We start from the raw sequence: 15,955 nt of genomic DNA on the forward strand, positions 1-15,955 counted from the left end.
TTTTTCCTTTTTTTTCTTTCTTTTGGCAAGATTCAGATTCCTTTCCTTTGCCCTGCCTCTCGACTGATTTGATCAGATTTGCCATTTACACAACCTCATATACGGTAGATGAACTAACCAGCGGGTTCTTGTGCCTACTTCATTGCATTCTTCAGGTCCCTGTCCCAGCTTCTTGTGTTACTTGTTCCGTGCGTAGGGTGGAAATGCAGAGCGAATTGTCCTTCTAGTTTATGTTTATTTCCTTGCATAGTCTCCTTTGACTTGCAAAAATACATGTAGCTAGCTAGCATAGTCACCGGGAATCAATAAGTACGAGCACCCTAGATAGCTCAACCTGTAAAAGGGCACATTTACAGCGTAAGCGCAGTGGGGAAACAACGTATGAAGGTGTCTATTTCATAGAATCAGAGACTGAGATATTAGATCGTGTATGTATGGAGGCCAAAAAGTTCGGGGATTCCGGGGCATTAGGCCTCAAAGACCGGCACCACGCCAGTCCAGGCTTTCTTGGCCCTTTCTTCCCAGTAGCCCTCCTTTCCGGGCTTCAATCGCCATGTAACCTCACCGCCCTCGGGCGCATTGTCCACCTGTGCAAACCAGCGCGGCGTCCACTGCTCGCCAGCCGACTCCATCGCACGGCGACGGGCGCGTTGCCCTTCCTCAAGTTGAACCTTCAACTCCTCGGCACGGTCGACATCCCCATCCTCGAGGGCGCGCTGATCCGGTCGCAGCCGTGAATCCGTCGCCGGAAGCTGTTCCGCCTCAATCGGGGTTATTTCATTCAAGCTCGCCGCGAACGCCGTCAAGCCATAGTGCTTAGGGGCATTGGGGACGAGCGCGCCCGCATCCCAGACTGCTGTGCCAGTTGGCGAACCGTTTTTGGTGAGCTGAAGGGAGGTCGTCCATGTGCCTGTCAATCCGAGGCCAAGGTCACGGCCGCCGGCATCAACGGTCTTGGTACTAACTTCTTCACTGCGCCCGGAAAACATACCGCCGGCTTTGAAGGTTGATACTGTCTTGTGGCCGGTCGTCTCGTTGACGACGGTGGTCTCGCCGACCGGTTCGACGTACTTCTCACCAGCAATAATGTTGCGCAGGAACGAGGTTGCCGAAGCCCAGCTGTAGTGTTCCCCAGTGGTATGGAGCGTGAGGCGAATGCGACCCTCTGTCACGATCTCGGCAGATTTCCCCCAGAATTTCTGGGTGGGCATGGGGGACTGCGTTAGACTCCATTCCGGGCCGTCAGCCTGGTACGCGAGCTGGACGGGTCGGTGGGAGACTTTCTCGGCGATGAATCGAAATCCCAAATCCTCACGTACCAACTCGTAGGTCTCGCCGAGCATAGGGTTGAAGGGCTTACGGATGGCGCGCTCCCGGACACGATTGCTTGATAACGGCGACAATGCAAACGCAGTAACGTATACAAGCCGCTCCACTGGATCAGAGACATTGGCAGCTTTGTCAAGTAGCGTTGAGTACTCAAGGACCTCGGCCGCACGCTGCAGCAGAGAAAGAGGCTCATTGGAAGATACGGGCATGGAAATTTGGGACAGATCCTTGCCAACATTCTTGCGCAGGAACCCGATCAGACTCGGCGGCATTACTGTTGGAGCAGTGATATTCTCACGCCGCGGCACCGGTTTCAGAGGCAATGGCGTTAGCGATTTGGGCCGCACCGGGAACAGCGGCGATGACTGGTCATGGCTATCGCTTGTCTCTTCTGGAATCGTTTCATCATCATCACTGTCTGAGGGTGCATCGTCTGCGACGACGTCTTCCTTGGCCAGTGTTGAGGAGGTGGCGTTGCCATTGGTCTTCCCGCCGCGAGAATCTTCATCCTCGCTGTTGTTGTCACCCTGAATGGTGAGTAGGGCCGAGGTATGGCCGTCATCCACAGCATCGAAGAACTCTTGCGACATATCGGATTCAAAGCTATGCCGTGACTGCAGCGACCGGCCAGACTGACGACGGCGATGCTTGGTCTCGGCGATGAGACTGGAGAATTCGCTGACGACGTGGTCTAGGTCCCGTAGGACGGCCATCAGATGCTCGTGAATCTCGTCCATGTGGTCGGGGTGACTGGCGATGCTGCCGGGCTTGCGATCGCCATGAACCGAGGACGAATCGAAGGCGCCCGGAATGGCCAGCTGGGAGGACATGGAATTCATGGTGGTACTGCGCTTGACGGTGGGCTGGACGGTGGCACTGCTCTTGCGCCTCCAGAACGGCCTTCGGCCATCATTGGGCTCTTCTCCACTCATATCGGTTGGGGTACGGTGAGGGCTCGGAGAGCGGCCGCGGGGCCGGTCCAGGCCTAGATACTTTGGATCGGTGTCCTTAGCCAAGCGCCGGACAGCATCACGCGTGCCGGACACCTTGCTAACCAAACTCTCAACTTGCTCCCAATCTCTTTCATCAGCAGCGTTGGCGTGTACGCGCTGGGAAGGGACCCGCAACAGCGGCTCCGATGGGTGGTTGGGGTCTTCGGCCGAGCTTTTGGAAGAGGACGCCCGTTCCAAAGCACGCTTCCAGGCAGCGAACTCTTGATCATTACTAGCGCGAAGATGCCAGACTTCCGTACCTGAATCGATCGAGATCTCGCGCGACTGCTGGTTGCAGGCAACTGCGGCCAGGTTGAGAGGTATAGAGCCGCGCAGGGCGGACGAGTTCCGGTCGTGATAGTAGGATAGGGTAGAGGAGGTGAAGTCAAGCGAGAAAAAACGGCGCGCCCATCCCTGGTGGCGCTTCCGCCTTCGCTTCTGCAACAAACCCGTATAGGTTTGAGCCGAGTCGATCTCAGTGGGTTGAGAAGGCGGCGGAGGGGGCAGCATGCTGTTGCCCCGACGGCGCGCGGGCAGGGGCTTTCCGGCCTCGGTTATCGCTGCAGAATCAGCGGTGCCCTGCTGTGGTTGACTCGCTGCGTGCGGCACTGGGACTGACTGTGGCGGTAGAGCTGTTGGGTAGGTGAGCAGGACGAGGGTCACGGTCTTGGAGATCTGCTTGGAGAATGTATTGTCGAAGACAAGCCCGTAGTTACCTCCCTCGTTGGCAGGGACATCATAGGTGCCGCGGACTATACGTTCGGCCTCACATTTTCCAAGCCACTGGACCTGCTTCAGCCCAATGCCGGTTAAGCGCTCAATTATGGAGCCATTGGCGCGTCCGCCGGTGTTGGCGGTGATCGGGTCGGGTGATTCGGAGCTGGGAGTGTCGGCGGTCGCGGGGAGGTTTGTGTTCGACCCAAGGAGGGCGGAATTGCCGGGATGTTTGAAGATACCGAAGTTGATCGATTTCTTATGTGGTTGGATGCTCCATGAGATAGTGTGACAGGCCTTGACAGCAACCCAGCGGACAAAGTAGGACTGGCACGCAGTAGAGTTGGGGGTCAGCCTCAGCACGATCTGATCGGCGCGGAGATACCGATGCAAGGCGAAGATCGACTCGGGATCAAAGGGAATAGGGGGACACGAGCGCGTCAGTCATCCATCCCTTACCTTGCTGTGGATCTCCAACTCCTCCATGGCAGCCATGACGGATGCGGGGAAGCAACGATGAGGGGGGTCGGGGCCGTAGGCAGGTCAATCGAGGCTGGTGAACAAGCAAGAAGATTGGACCGCTTCAATAATAATTCAGGGGTGGAGATGTTGATGATGGAGAGAAGCGAGAGAAGCGAGTGTTGACTTGGGGGAGAAATGGGCTTAAGAACAAGGCTGACAAAGAGAATCGAGGGCGAGGCTCAGCTGCACGAGGGGTGGTCAGCAGGAGGAGAGATTCCCTTGTTACAGGGTCACTCACTCGGACCAGGGGATTCAGGTCGAACTGAGAAGCATTGAGTAATGAAGGTGTAATAGAGTTGATTTCAAGAGGGAGGAGATTGTTTTAATTGACGAGGAGGAGGAATAGAGGAGAGGAAGAGGAGGTGGTGAAGGTGAATGGTGGAGATGAAGGTGGAGGTGGAGGAAGAGACGAGAAGAACAAGGAAGGGTTCAACTTAAGGGGAAAGCTCCCCGAATCAGCAGAGATTCTGAGAGACGCGGCAAGTCAGCCGAGAACAATCTTGGACTGACTCTGCTTTATACTGCCTATACTGCCTATACTGCCTATACTGCCTATACTGCCTATACTGCCTATACTGCCTATACTGCCTATACTGCCTCTACTCTCTATCTACACTTCTTCTCATCTCCTCATTTTTGAGTCCCCTCCCCCTTCTGTCGGTCGGTCGGTCGTTCGGTCAGCCTGGTCGGTCACAAGCAAACAGAAACAACCCCGAATCTTGGTAGAGAGAAGGTTAATGAGAAAATTAATGAGAAAATTCATCAATACAATGTCAATCAGTTAAGAGCTACTCCGAGACACATCCCGGTATTGTATAGATTCCCATAGTAGCACAAGAAGTAAGTAAACCAATGATGCATTCCCGCAACCTGATGCAAGGACAACAATAGAAGAATCATACGACAGAATGGAATCAATGCCAAGGGAAGCCAGAATGAATTACATGAGAATGGGAGAATCAGAATAGAAACGTGTGAAGACGACGAGGGAGATGAAGAAGAAGAAGAAGAAGAAGAAGAAGAAGAAGAAGAAGAAGAAGAAGAAGAAGAAGAAGAAGCGACAATCCATCCTCCCTAACTTCCTTCCTTCCAAGCAGTTACCAACCCAGATATTACACAAGTATACACAAGAGAAGTCCTCCTCTCCTTAACGACGCCTGCCCGCCTGCATGTTGGTAAACAGCAGCTTGAAGCCATTGCACAATGCCCGCATGTCGGGATAAGGGTTGCGCTGCAACTCATATCCCTGAGGGATCACCTTCACTGGCCAGCTGTGCGTCGAAGCATTCTCACCCGCCTTGAAGCACAGGAAGAAGTAGCCTGCATGCTTGGGGTCTAGACAGAACGCGTAGGCCGACCGGCGCGGATTGGCCTTGGTGTAAGTCTCCAGCCAGGAGTCTGCGGAGGGGAGCGTTAGCAAGACGAAAGAGAACAGGCACAAAAGACAGTAAAACTTACAAGTAGCATCCCGAGTGCCGTCCTGATACTTTTCATGCAGCATCATCTCGTCCACCTTCTTAGCCATTGCCTTGACATGGTTGAAGATCAAGTCGTCCAGATCACTGTACGTGTAGCGACCGCCCACCTTCAACGTTCGGCCCACTGAGAACTCGTTCTCCTTATCCAGTTCGAGAACATCGATGTGCTGGAAAACACCATCCGCCACCTTCCATGTAACGGCCAGATGGTCTGGACCTTTGGACGAGGGCCGAATAACCACGTCACCTCGGCCCTGAGATCCCAAGAACTCCTCAGCCTGCGTCGAATTGAACGGCCGGAACAACGGATGCTTGATGACACGCATCGTTCGGCCGCCACTCTGAGTCGTCTCCTGCATAGCCTCTCGGTCCTCATGCTCTTGTCGATCGTCCCATTCGCCCTGCAGCCGATCGCCCGGTGTCCGATGGGACGGCCGGCTGACCTGTTCCTCGCGCAGCGACACATTACACGAGAATGTCTTTCGGTTCAGGAACAAAATCTTCGCCGACACTGTTTGATGCGGCTGATACAGGGCTCGCACAGGAATGTCGTAGCGATCAGTCAGCTCCGATTCCGGCACCAGCGCATCGATACCGCAGTCCAGCTTGCCGTCAATGTGGTCATCGGTCACCCGCTTGATCGAAATAGGCACCACCATCCCCTCTGCAAGCGTCTCGGTTGTCTCGCCCGTCAGCATGGTAAAAATATCATCAGTGCTGAGGAAGACGTATTGTTTCCGCAATTCTTCGTACGGTTGCTGTAACTCGGCGCGAATCGTTTCGAGCGTCGCCCGCTTGCGCTGATTCAAGTTCTTTTCTAACTGCTCCGCATATTCCTCCAGGATCAGGTCGTTCACACGATCCTGCGCTTCCTCACGGAAGAGCTTGCGCACGATCGCTCCGGGACCGTTCTCGTCGGTTTCTGCCTTGATATCTTCCTCGTCCAGCTCCAATGCATCGGCCGCCATCTTGCGTGCAATGTCATAATCTTCCGGATGCACACGAGTGTTATCAAGGGGATCGGCATCGGGATCGGCATTCTCAAAGTCGATGTACAGGAAACTGGCGCAGTTGTTCCAAACCTTGACGCCCATGGCTGGATATTGCGCATTCACGCCCAACAGTTCGACCCGGTTATTCACCACGCCGCCGTTCATGTTTACGATTTTCAACAAATGGGCGGCCTTGCGCGGACCCAAGCCACAGACGTAGGGCAGCAAGTTAGCTGTTGCCGGATCCGTCACCGCTTCGTTGAGGTCAACGCCCACCAGGTTGACCATATCGACCAGTGCCGTCTCCAACTGCTTCAACAGCAAGTCTTGCGAGATCAGCTGCTGGCCAGGCTTGAACTGGATTGACACAATGTCACGGCCGAGCGAGGCGTATTCCTTGAGCGGACTTTGCAAATACTTGGCCAGAGCGACGCAGTAATGGGTCAGGGGACCGAAACTGGGGTGATCCTTCTTCGCGCGCTCACTGTGTTGATAGAGGCGGGCCACTTCGTCGTTGACAATAACCACTTCCAAGGGGTCAGTGGCTGTCTCGTCCCGGTCATCAGTGTAAGGTGCGCCACAAAGATTGCGCTTGTCCACCAGCTCGGTCAACAGCTTGTACAGGCGGCGCGTTTCCGGTGTGTTGCCGGAGACACCAATGACATCCGGACGGCGACGACTGACCAGGCTGATAAAGGCTTCGACATCTTTGCCATCGGCTACACTGCGCTCACGGTCTCCAACCGAAAGATCCACGAACTTTCCGTTCTCCAGCACCCGACCGTCTTCTTCGACGTAGGCCCAGTGAATGGGCTCCCGTCCCACCACACCGGAGCCGGTAGACAGGGTCAGCACGCGGGGCACGGTGCCCAGAACCATTCCCTTGGGCTTGTAAGGAGCCTGGTCCAGCCGATATGAGAAGGTTTCACGGCACTCCTTGGCCACAGAGTTCTCACACTCTTGACGGAGGTTCTCCTTCACACTGCGATTGATCAACCGCTCCAACTTGCCCAGCGCTAGATCTAAGACGTCGCGTCGAGTCCGATTCCATACGTCCGCCAGCTCGCTGTAATTATCGGATTCAATATCTGCGTATAGACGTTGCCGGAAGTGGTCAAAGTTCTCAAAGCGAACCTTGACATCGACCAGACCCTCTTCTTCGGCCTTGAGCATGCGCAGGTACATCTCCGGCCGGCGGGCAATGTCGCTCAGTTGTTGGTTTCGGAGATACTTGAATTCGTAGTAAGGATGCTGCTCATCAATGCGCCGCAGGCCCTTCTCTGTCCGGAAGCAGTCCACTACACCGCTCATATAATACGCCTGCCTGACTACCTTGCGCATCTTTGGACTCATGACAATCTCCTCGGCGAACATGGTCTTGGCGGCCTTGACCACATGGGAGGAGTTCGAGAAGTCGTTATCCACAAAGGAATCTGCCAGCTCTTCCGGGCGTTCGGCGGGATCCTCGGTGTATTGCCGCCGGCCTTCCTTGAGGGCATTCTGGGCGAAGGCATCGGCCGTGATGCCGAATGCGCGGACGAGGCCGTACGCCTTACCGTTCCGGACGCGCTCAAAGAATGTCTTGCTGGTCGCTTTCCGGCGATGGGTCTCCCCGGTATTGTCTCCATTGGCAAGGGTCAAATCGCGTAAATGGGAGGCGTACTGAAAGTGAAGGTAGTCCTGAACATCCTGTAACTCTTCCATGCTAGTGGCGGTGGATAGCATCTCGAACACGATCTCATCGTTGATGTTGAACAGACTCTGTAAGTTATCATAGGTCTTTTGAATGGTTGTACGTTTCTCCACCAAAGCTTTAAACTTGAGGTCATTATCGAAGATCTCCCAGAGGTCGGTCATGTTCAGGAGCTTCTCAGCCTTAGTGGTGTATTGCGAGGAATCGGCGTCGAGGCCTGCCCCATCGACCGGAACTTTCACAGCATGAATCATGTAGTCTTTGCGATGCTGGAAGATGAAGGGAACCTCCCAGTCATCCGTCACAAGGAATTCGAGCACCTTGGCGACCGACCGTTGGAAGGGCTCACGTAGCTCGGGCTCGATGCGCTTCTTAAGAAGCATCAGGTTCGAGATCCAGGCTGCCTCCTCGCGGAACTGATCCTCGGTCAAGACAACATTGCGATAAGGCTTGCGGGCAATTTGGTGGCGTTCGGGCTCATCCAATAACCGGATCTGGTTATCCTCCTCAGTCAACATCTTCTCAGCCAGCTGCGATGGTTCGAAAACATCCTTGAGATCCAGATGCTTTTCCTCGTCCTCTTCCTGTTCTTCTTCTTGCTCCTCCATCTCGAGAGCAAACAGGTACTCATTGCCGTCTCCGAAGGCGGCACGCATATCATCGAGCGCATTCTCATCCAGGCCAGTCGCATCTGTGACACCCAGACCACCCTTGGATGTGCGGGCAACCTCATAGTCCTCGCGTTCGCGCTGGACTTCCTCGTCGGAGAAGACATCCTCTTCAATGAAATCGTCCATCTCGTCGTGCATGGGCCTCCGGTGGCCGGATCGTCCGTAGTCGCCGGCCGGCTCCTCATCCTCATCGGAATTGAAGATATCGTCGATGCCCTGGGATGGTTGTCGTAGATCGCGATCTTTGTGTCCACGCTTAAGACGCTTAAATTTGGGCTAATTCCAGCAGGTTGTGTTAGTACGCGCGACAGGAGTTTTGCCCATGGCGATGCGCTAGACATACCTCAGCTGCGGATGAAGACTGGAACCTCGGAGGTAGTTCACCGATGAGCTCTAGATCTTCTTCATCCAAATGTTCATCCTCGCGCTCACGATCCCTTTGTTTCCTCTTCTCCCGCCGGCGCTCGGCGCGCTCTTCTAATTCTTCATCCTCATCGACAATGAATCCTTCACGAACCTAACACGGAGAACGAAAGTCAGCGCAGGAGCCAAGGAATTGCGCGCCAAGGTCAGTTCTTCGGAGGACTTACTGCACGGGCAGCCTCTTCATCATCATCGTCGTCCTCCTCTTCTTCACTGGAGTCGTATTGATTGTTGTTGGTGCCAGCACCCTCTCGGACATCGCCATCATAGTCGTCGGCCAACTCCTCGTCATTTTCATCGTCATCGATCATCGCCTCCCCCTCAACCAAGTCGCGTGCACTCATATTGTGTTACGGTGTTACGTGTCTGGGGAGCTGGGAGGTGAATCAACTTCCTGCAATCTGCAAGAGATGGAGAAAGGGAAGTTGGAATGGGCCGCTGCGGGGAGAATGCTCAAAGAGGATGGAAGCAGAAGCTTGACAATTAGTTGAATGGAAGGTCGACCCCTGGGGAACACGAAGAAAGAGGACAAGGAACCGAAAAGGGAGAGATTTTAGGGGAGACGTGGGGAAGAGAGTGAAGTAAATGAAGAGCTGGTCTGGGAAGTGGTGGACTAAATCGAGTGATTGATTCAACACGGGCAGAAGCAGAGACGAGGCTGCTGCTGTGGCGCGGCTGGCTTTCTCTTTCACCGCTCAGGAAGATGTGGCTGGAAGGGGAGAATGGGGCGGGTACACGTGATGAGGATAATACAGCCTTCCACAACTACCCCGAGTGCAGTTTGATAGATCGAGCATGTCACATGACAATATCTGGAGAGTCAGTTCATGACTTGGGAAGACCAGAACAATTCGGTTTTCTTGACATTCTAAATTTACTCCTACCACCCGGGTGGAGTTTATTCTAGATGGAGTTCGATGCCCAGACAGAAACTAGTGTGGCGGAACCCCGCCAGTGAGTGACTCTCCCCCTGTTTCACTACTCCGTAGTATTACCGGAGGCACAGTAGTTACCTTCAGCTGTCCAGGCACTGAGAAAGAATCAAATTTTCATTCCCTGTAATTTTTTTCCCTTAGTGCTTCTCACAAGAAAATAGGATGGTAACAAAACAAATGAGAGGTCAATATTTTTTTTTAAAAAAAAAAAGAAAAAAAGAAGAAGAAAAGAAAAAGCAAAGAAAAAGAGACTAAAAGGAAAGATGCATAAGTAGGCTGCTGCCCAAGTAGAACCAGTCTGGATAGATAAATGGATTGAAATAATAATCTCAAATGAACCTATTTACTTGGCTATTTGGCTATTTGGTTATTTGGCTAATATTATTATTGTCAGTTCAGCTTGGAGGAAGTTGATTACTACTACTACTACTACTACTACTACTACTACTAGAAAGTACTTCCTTCCACCACTGTTTCCTTCTTTCACCACCACCAACTCTTCTCCCCCCTCATCCTCCTTCTCTTCTACTCCTCCTCCTCCTCTGCCAAATCCTTATCTCTCGTTTTCCTACTCAACACCCCCCTGCTGATTATAATCACTCATCGCCTTTGCTCTCTCCTCTGTGAAATCACACCTCCCTAATCTGCCGCCTCTTGTAACCGACCCCCGATCATCCAGCTGAACGCCCCCCCTCCCCACCTGTTCTTCCGGCTTTAGACGCTCGGCGCTTGTCCGGGTCGCAGCGCCGTCCGAGCCACTTTCAATCACAACTGTCGGTCTGCCTAATAACACAATTTCGCTTCTACTGCGATCTCTAGCATTATTCATCCTCTTCATTACGGCGGCCTCGTCACGCCGCCTTCATTCCCTCCGCCCCTCCTCCTCCCCCCCACCGGTCCCCGTCATCAGTCGCCATGGCCGACCAGTTCAAAGCACGCACCCTGAAGCGCAAGAATGTCAAGGGACTTGCCTTGAACGCTGCGCCCAAACCCGCCTCAAACCCAAGTGATGGTGATTCTCAAGCTTCCGGCGCTGTCGGCAACGCCGAAACCACCCGCACCGACACCCTCGAGATTGGCCTGGAGTTTCGACTTGACCTGCGGAGTGAGGATCTCATTACTTTGAAGGAGTTAGGCGCGGGTAATGGTGGCACAGTCTCGAAGGTCATGCATGCGTCGACCAAGGTCGTCATGGCTCGGAAGGTATGCTTCTCGATACCCAGTGCACATGAAACTAGGCGATGCTGATAGACGGGCTAGATCATTCGTGTCGATGCCAAGGAGAATGTGAGAAAGCAGATTCTACGAGAGCTCCAAGTGGGCCATGACTGCAACTCCCCCAACATCGTGACTTTCTACGGAGCGTTCCAGAACGAAGCTCGGGATATTGTGCTATGCATGGAATACATGGACTGTGGGTAGGTCGAGCGTCTTCTGCGGAGTTCTTCGCAAATGTATCCTTCCAACCCATTTATGTTTTGACTGGCTGACACAACAATAGCTCACTCGATCGAATTTCCAAAGACTTCGGTCCTGTTCGGGTAGACGTGCTGGGCAAGATCACCGAGTCGGTGTTGGCCGGTCTCGTCTATCTCTATGAAGTCCACCGAATCATGCATCGCGATATCAAGCCGTCTAACATCACGGTCAACTCACGCGGAAACATCAAGCTGTGCGACTTTGGTGTCGCTACCGAAATTGTCAACTCTATTGCCGATACCTTCGTAGGCACTTCGACCTACATGGCTCCTGAGCGAATTCAAGGAGGCGCTTATACAGTCCGCTCAGATGTGTGGAGTGTGGGACTGACGGTAATGGAACTGGCTGTCGGGCGCTTCCCGTTTGATGCCTCGGACTCGGCGGCAGGCGATCGCGCCAGCGCTGGCCCAATGGGGATTTTGGATCTGTTGCAGCAAATTGTGCACGAGCCTGCCCCGAAGCTGCCCAAAAGTGACGCTTTCCCACCCATCCTCCACGAGTTCGTCGCCAAGTGTCTTCTGAAGAAGGCGGAGGAGCGACCAACACCACGGGAACTTTACGTATGTCATCTCTCCATCGTTGCTTAGATGGTGCGCAAGACTGATAGTCATTCTAGGACAAAGATGCATTCCTGCAGGCCGCTAAGCGGACCCCAGTAGATCTTCAGGAATGGGCCATCAGTATGATGGAGCGACACAACCGGAAGTCATACCTCGCCCCTCCGGCGCCCAAATCACTCAAGGATGACATGCAATTCTCCTCTTCCTCTCACCAGCCCAGCCCCGCGGTCAAGCCTCCTGTTAGTAGTAAAGCCCCCGTTAGCAAACCGTCGCGCACTCCGCAGTACGCCTCTCCCTCGTCCTCGTCCGGCGATATTCCCGTCATGGGTCACGACATGCCCGCACACTACGCCCACAACTACGTTCCCGCCAACCCCTCGCCCCGGCCCCGACGGACCACTCGCTCTCCACCCATATCTTTGGAACACCTGTCGCTAGAGAACCGAGAGGAGGAGTATCGCTCTGGCCGACGGCCTTCCCGCACCCCCGTGGGTGGCCCTTCCCCGGGTTTGGAACCTCCCATGCATCCGATGAGCTCCCGCTCAGCGAGCTCCCACAACACTAAATCGAGAATGCCGCTGCAGTCGGCAGCTGCCCTCCCCGTGCGCTCACCGCACAACGGTCCGTCTTCGGGCTCCAGCGGCAGTGGTTCCTGGCAGCGGTCTATGCGCGGCGATCATATGACCGGTGCTGTCTAAACGAATTCATCGTTGATGCAGGACGTCTCTTTGTCTTCATACCAACATGCTCCCCTTCCTCACCCTTTGCATCATCAAGGCGTAATTCCATCATTGGCCATCAATGTCTTCCATCTTTCACCGCCTTCCCAGCCTCTTTTATCAACCTGGCATCTCTTCTTCTATCTACATACATAGCTATACATACATGTACCCTTTCCCCTTCGATTTCTACATCATATTCTGCCTCACATTATGGCCTCCCCAGATTCCCTGCGATCCATTCCGAGGCAGTGAAAACGATGTTGGCGTTGCAGCAATTCTTTGCGTTGCGTTCAGTTGACCTTGGATGTGAATCGTGAGGCAGGGACTCTCGGATCTCATGTTACATATTGGTTACTTCTTCCTACTCTTTCTGTCTACTTTCTTTGGCTCCTTTTTCTTCTCCTGGGACTATACTTCTGCTGGGCATGGAAAGACCTGGGCCCGACGAATGCGAATACGAGGATGATCTTGTGGGAAAGCGTACATGCGTGGCTGTAAGGGCCTGCACTAGCCGCAGGTAGCTGCACTGCGGTCGGAAGGCTTTTAAGGGGAGGGAAGGGGAAATGCCTTACCGACCCTGATGTACTGCGGAGAACATGCAAAGAGCCGTTGAAAAAACTGCCGGGTGACTGTATTCAAGGCCAGACTCGGAGTAAATTGTAAAGAGTCCCAGTATAAACCATTACCGAGCGAGCAGGAGACAGACATTGGAAGCGAACAAGTCAATAAGCGAAGCAGTAGAACAGAATTAAAGCAAACACCGATTCCCGAAACATGCAGCAGGTTCACGATTCCCGATTACACCCAGAACAGACAAAAGAAGGAAAGACATTAAGCACCCGTGTTTCATAGCATACTCCGGAGCCGGAGGGGGCTCTGGGACACCTCCGAGCCACATCATTCTGCGGAAGACAGCCTCTATCCCTATCTCCTCCCAAGATCGGAGCCTGTAGCTGGACTGGGACCAGCAGGAGCGGGGGCGAGATTCGGTCTTGGGGCTAGCTCAACCATCGGCGTCTTGCCCCCACGAGTACTCGTCGAACCACCACGACTCGCAGCACCCCCTCCGCGACCGGGAGTCGATGCGGTGCTGCCGGTCTTGTCATGGTCTGCTTGGTGCCGGGCAGCTTTGCTGACGCGAGCCCGGCGAGAAGTGTTGCCGCCACGCGATCCAGGACCGCGGACAGGTAGGCCAGTCTCCTGAGAGATGGGAACGGCGGCAGCCAAGGGTACTTGGTGGGGTGTGGTGACCGGGGCCCGACCGCGACCACCACGGCCCCGGCCACGGCCTCTTTTGATCGTGCCGTCCGCCCTAAAAGACAAGAGAAAATTAGCAATGGCATTCAGGAAGGATCGTCAACTGTGGGTGAGTACTCACCGTTCCACTTGCACCTTCTCGCCCTCGGGTACCAGTGGGCCACTGTAGACGAAAAATCCATCCTTACTGGCGGCGGCCTGTTCCTGCCAGGCCAACTCACTGTCATCGACGAATGGATCATCCCGATCATATTCCTCCATCTTCTTCTTGCGTCGTTTCTTCTTGCCGTCAGTGAGCTCAGGCCCAGTGGACCGCGCGGATGCGCCGATGGCGCCATCCCCATCCATTTCACTGTCGCGGTCGACGTCAAGGGTGAGATCCTCGTCCGCACTTTCCCCGGCAGAATATCCTCGTCCAGTCTTGTCGTTGCGCTCGAGGGCAGCTCCAGCGGCTGCGACTCGCGCTAATCGCTCCTTTTGGGCCGCAAGTCGCGGATGTAGCGCCGCGAAGCCGTACTGTTCCTCTGCCAGGCGGGCAAAGTTGACAATCTTGTTGCCATTGCCCTTGAGTGGGATGTGAAGAATTATATTAGGGGTCCGACGCTGCGAAGCTTCGCTTATGGACGTGCTACCGTCCACGCCAAAGAGAGCATTGGAGATCAAGCCTGAACCTTGAGGTAATGGGGGAGGAGCTGAGTCCTTGACCGGTTTGGCGGGTTTGGGCGATGTGGCATTAGACGCTGGTGCGACTCCAGGGCTAGATTTCGCATCCTTCTTGATTGCCTTGGATGCAGCAGTCGCCGAAGCGGGGGGCTCCGTATCGACATCCATCGGTGTTGGCTCGGGGGACGGCGGTGGCTTAGTAGACGGTGCGAGAGCGGGTGGTGGTGGTGCCGGTGCCGGTGCTGGCGCCGCCGCCGCCACTACCGCCGTCGGTGGTACTGATGGCGATGCTACAGGTAGGGGTGCAGAAGATGGTGAAGCGGAAGCCGTCGTAGATGGTAGCTGTACCGACTGCGATGTCTCCGGGACCGGTGCTGGTGGAGGCGGCGCAGCATAAGGAGATCGATGGGCATAAGGTGAGGTCGGTTGAGACTGTAGTTGAATAGGCACTTGAGGCGGCGTGGGTGCGGGTTTAGGAACCACGGGGGAGGGAACATAATTGGGTGGACCTAAAACAGGAGACGCATATGGTCGGGGGGTGTATATCGATGGGGCTGCCGTTGACGGCGGATCAATAATGCTGGCAATGGCGGGTGAAGCACTGGCGCGGTTGGGACGGGGAGAGATGGAATGTGTAGGAGGACTGAATGCCGGAGGGGCGGAGGAGGAAGTATCAAAGGCTGAACGAATCGGATCGAAGTTCTGGCCGCTGGTCCGCTGTGGAGGCTGAGAAGCAGTAGGCGGGGGAGGAGCATGATGATGGGGTGGTGGTGGTGGCACGGACGGCATCATGTTCAAATAAGGTGAAGCCGCGGGCGGGGGAGTGGGAGTGGGATGAGACGACGGAGGTCGGGACAAGGTCGCGTGGAGTGGACGCGTTGACTGCATAGGCGCCGGATGATGTGAAGGGACACTGGGCCGTGAAGGACTAGCCCCCGGAGTGCTGGGAGTCGGAGCTGAAGCCGCGGTCACCGCAGCATTCACCAGGGGGATGGCCGAGAGGGGAGGAGTATGAATGGCGTGTAAAGGCTGTGAAGGTACTGGGGCTGCTACTGCGGCTGTTGCGGTCGCTGCATACGGCAGAGCAGGCCCGGTCGGTCCAGGCACAGAGACAGTCGCGGGCGCCGGACTTTGGTCTGGAGTGGCTGGCTCTAACTTTGGCTTCTTGCGGGCTTGTGAAGACGATGAAGCTAGATGGGCACTCGTCGTCGACAGGGACTTGTCTCGGTGGCGCCGACTGCCTCGTTTCGGCTCCTTTTCGCGATTCTCCTTGTTGGTATTGGGGTCTTGATCTTCCTCCTTCTTATCCTTCACTTTGACCGATCGGACCGTATCTTTGCGGTCGGCTTCGTGGTCGTCGTCCTTCTTGCGACGCGACCGTCGAGGGCGAGTTTCGCGAGGGGTACCGTCGTGTGTGGTGCGAGACTCGTGTTCGTCCTGGGCCGGTATATTGGAGGGCTCGGGGGACATGATGAGCAGTAATAGACGAGTCGAGAGAGGAGAGGGGAGGGGGGGGGGGGGGGGG

At 54.8% G+C, this 15,955-nt stretch overlaps 4 protein-coding genes across 4 annotated transcripts; 1 reads left to right on the forward strand and 3 right to left on the reverse strand.

The window, feature by feature from the left end:
* Positions 1 to 467: 467 nt before the first annotated feature.
* ASPACDRAFT_77544 (oxysterol-binding protein related protein OSH3) lies at positions 468 to 2,735 on the reverse strand (the record flags this gene model as incomplete). Its single annotated transcript, XM_020204980.1, has 1 exon — positions 468 to 2,735. A coding segment is annotated over one exon (2,268 nt), but the record flags the coding sequence as incomplete, so codon positions are not given.
* Positions 2,736 to 4,613: 1,878 nt separating this feature from the next.
* On the reverse strand, positions 4,614 to 9,502 carry spt6 (chromatin-remodeling histone chaperone SPT6). The gene is made up of 4 exons (XM_020196020.1): positions 8,982 to 9,502; positions 8,735 to 8,908; positions 5,016 to 8,667; positions 4,614 to 4,955 (listed from the first exon to the last, which is right to left on the reverse strand). The coding sequence occupies exons 1-4, from the start codon at positions 9,156 to 9,158 to the stop codon at positions 4,705 to 4,707; spliced, it is 4,254 nt and encodes a 1,417-aa protein (XP_020056989.1). The 5' UTR covers positions 9,159 to 9,502; the 3' UTR covers positions 4,614 to 4,704.
* A 1,162-nt stretch (positions 9,503 to 10,664) lies between these two features.
* Positions 10,665 to 12,486, forward strand: ste7 (MAP kinase kinase Ste7; the record flags this gene model as incomplete). The annotated part of the gene is made up of 4 exons (XM_020203455.1): positions 10,665 to 10,952; positions 11,010 to 11,167; positions 11,251 to 11,788; positions 11,845 to 12,486. 4 exons carry the CDS (start codon positions 10,665 to 10,667, stop codon positions 12,484 to 12,486), a joined length of 1,626 nt encoding a protein of 541 aa, XP_020056990.1.
* A 948-nt stretch (positions 12,487 to 13,434) lies between these two features.
* ASPACDRAFT_51588 (uncharacterized protein) lies at positions 13,435 to 15,219 on the reverse strand (the record flags this gene model as incomplete). Its single annotated transcript, XM_020202504.1, has 2 exons — positions 13,435 to 13,822; positions 13,889 to 15,219. 2 exons carry the CDS (start codon positions 15,217 to 15,219, stop codon positions 13,435 to 13,437), a joined length of 1,719 nt encoding a protein of 572 aa, XP_020056991.1.
* Positions 15,220 to 15,955: the final 736 nt, after the last annotated feature.

This window comes from Aspergillus aculeatus (genome assembly GCF_001890905.1).
Source record: "Aspergillus aculeatus ATCC 16872 unplaced genomic scaffold ASPACscaffold_6, whole genome shotgun sequence".
NCBI lineage: Eukaryota > Fungi > Ascomycota > Eurotiomycetes > Eurotiales > Aspergillaceae > Aspergillus > Aspergillus aculeatus.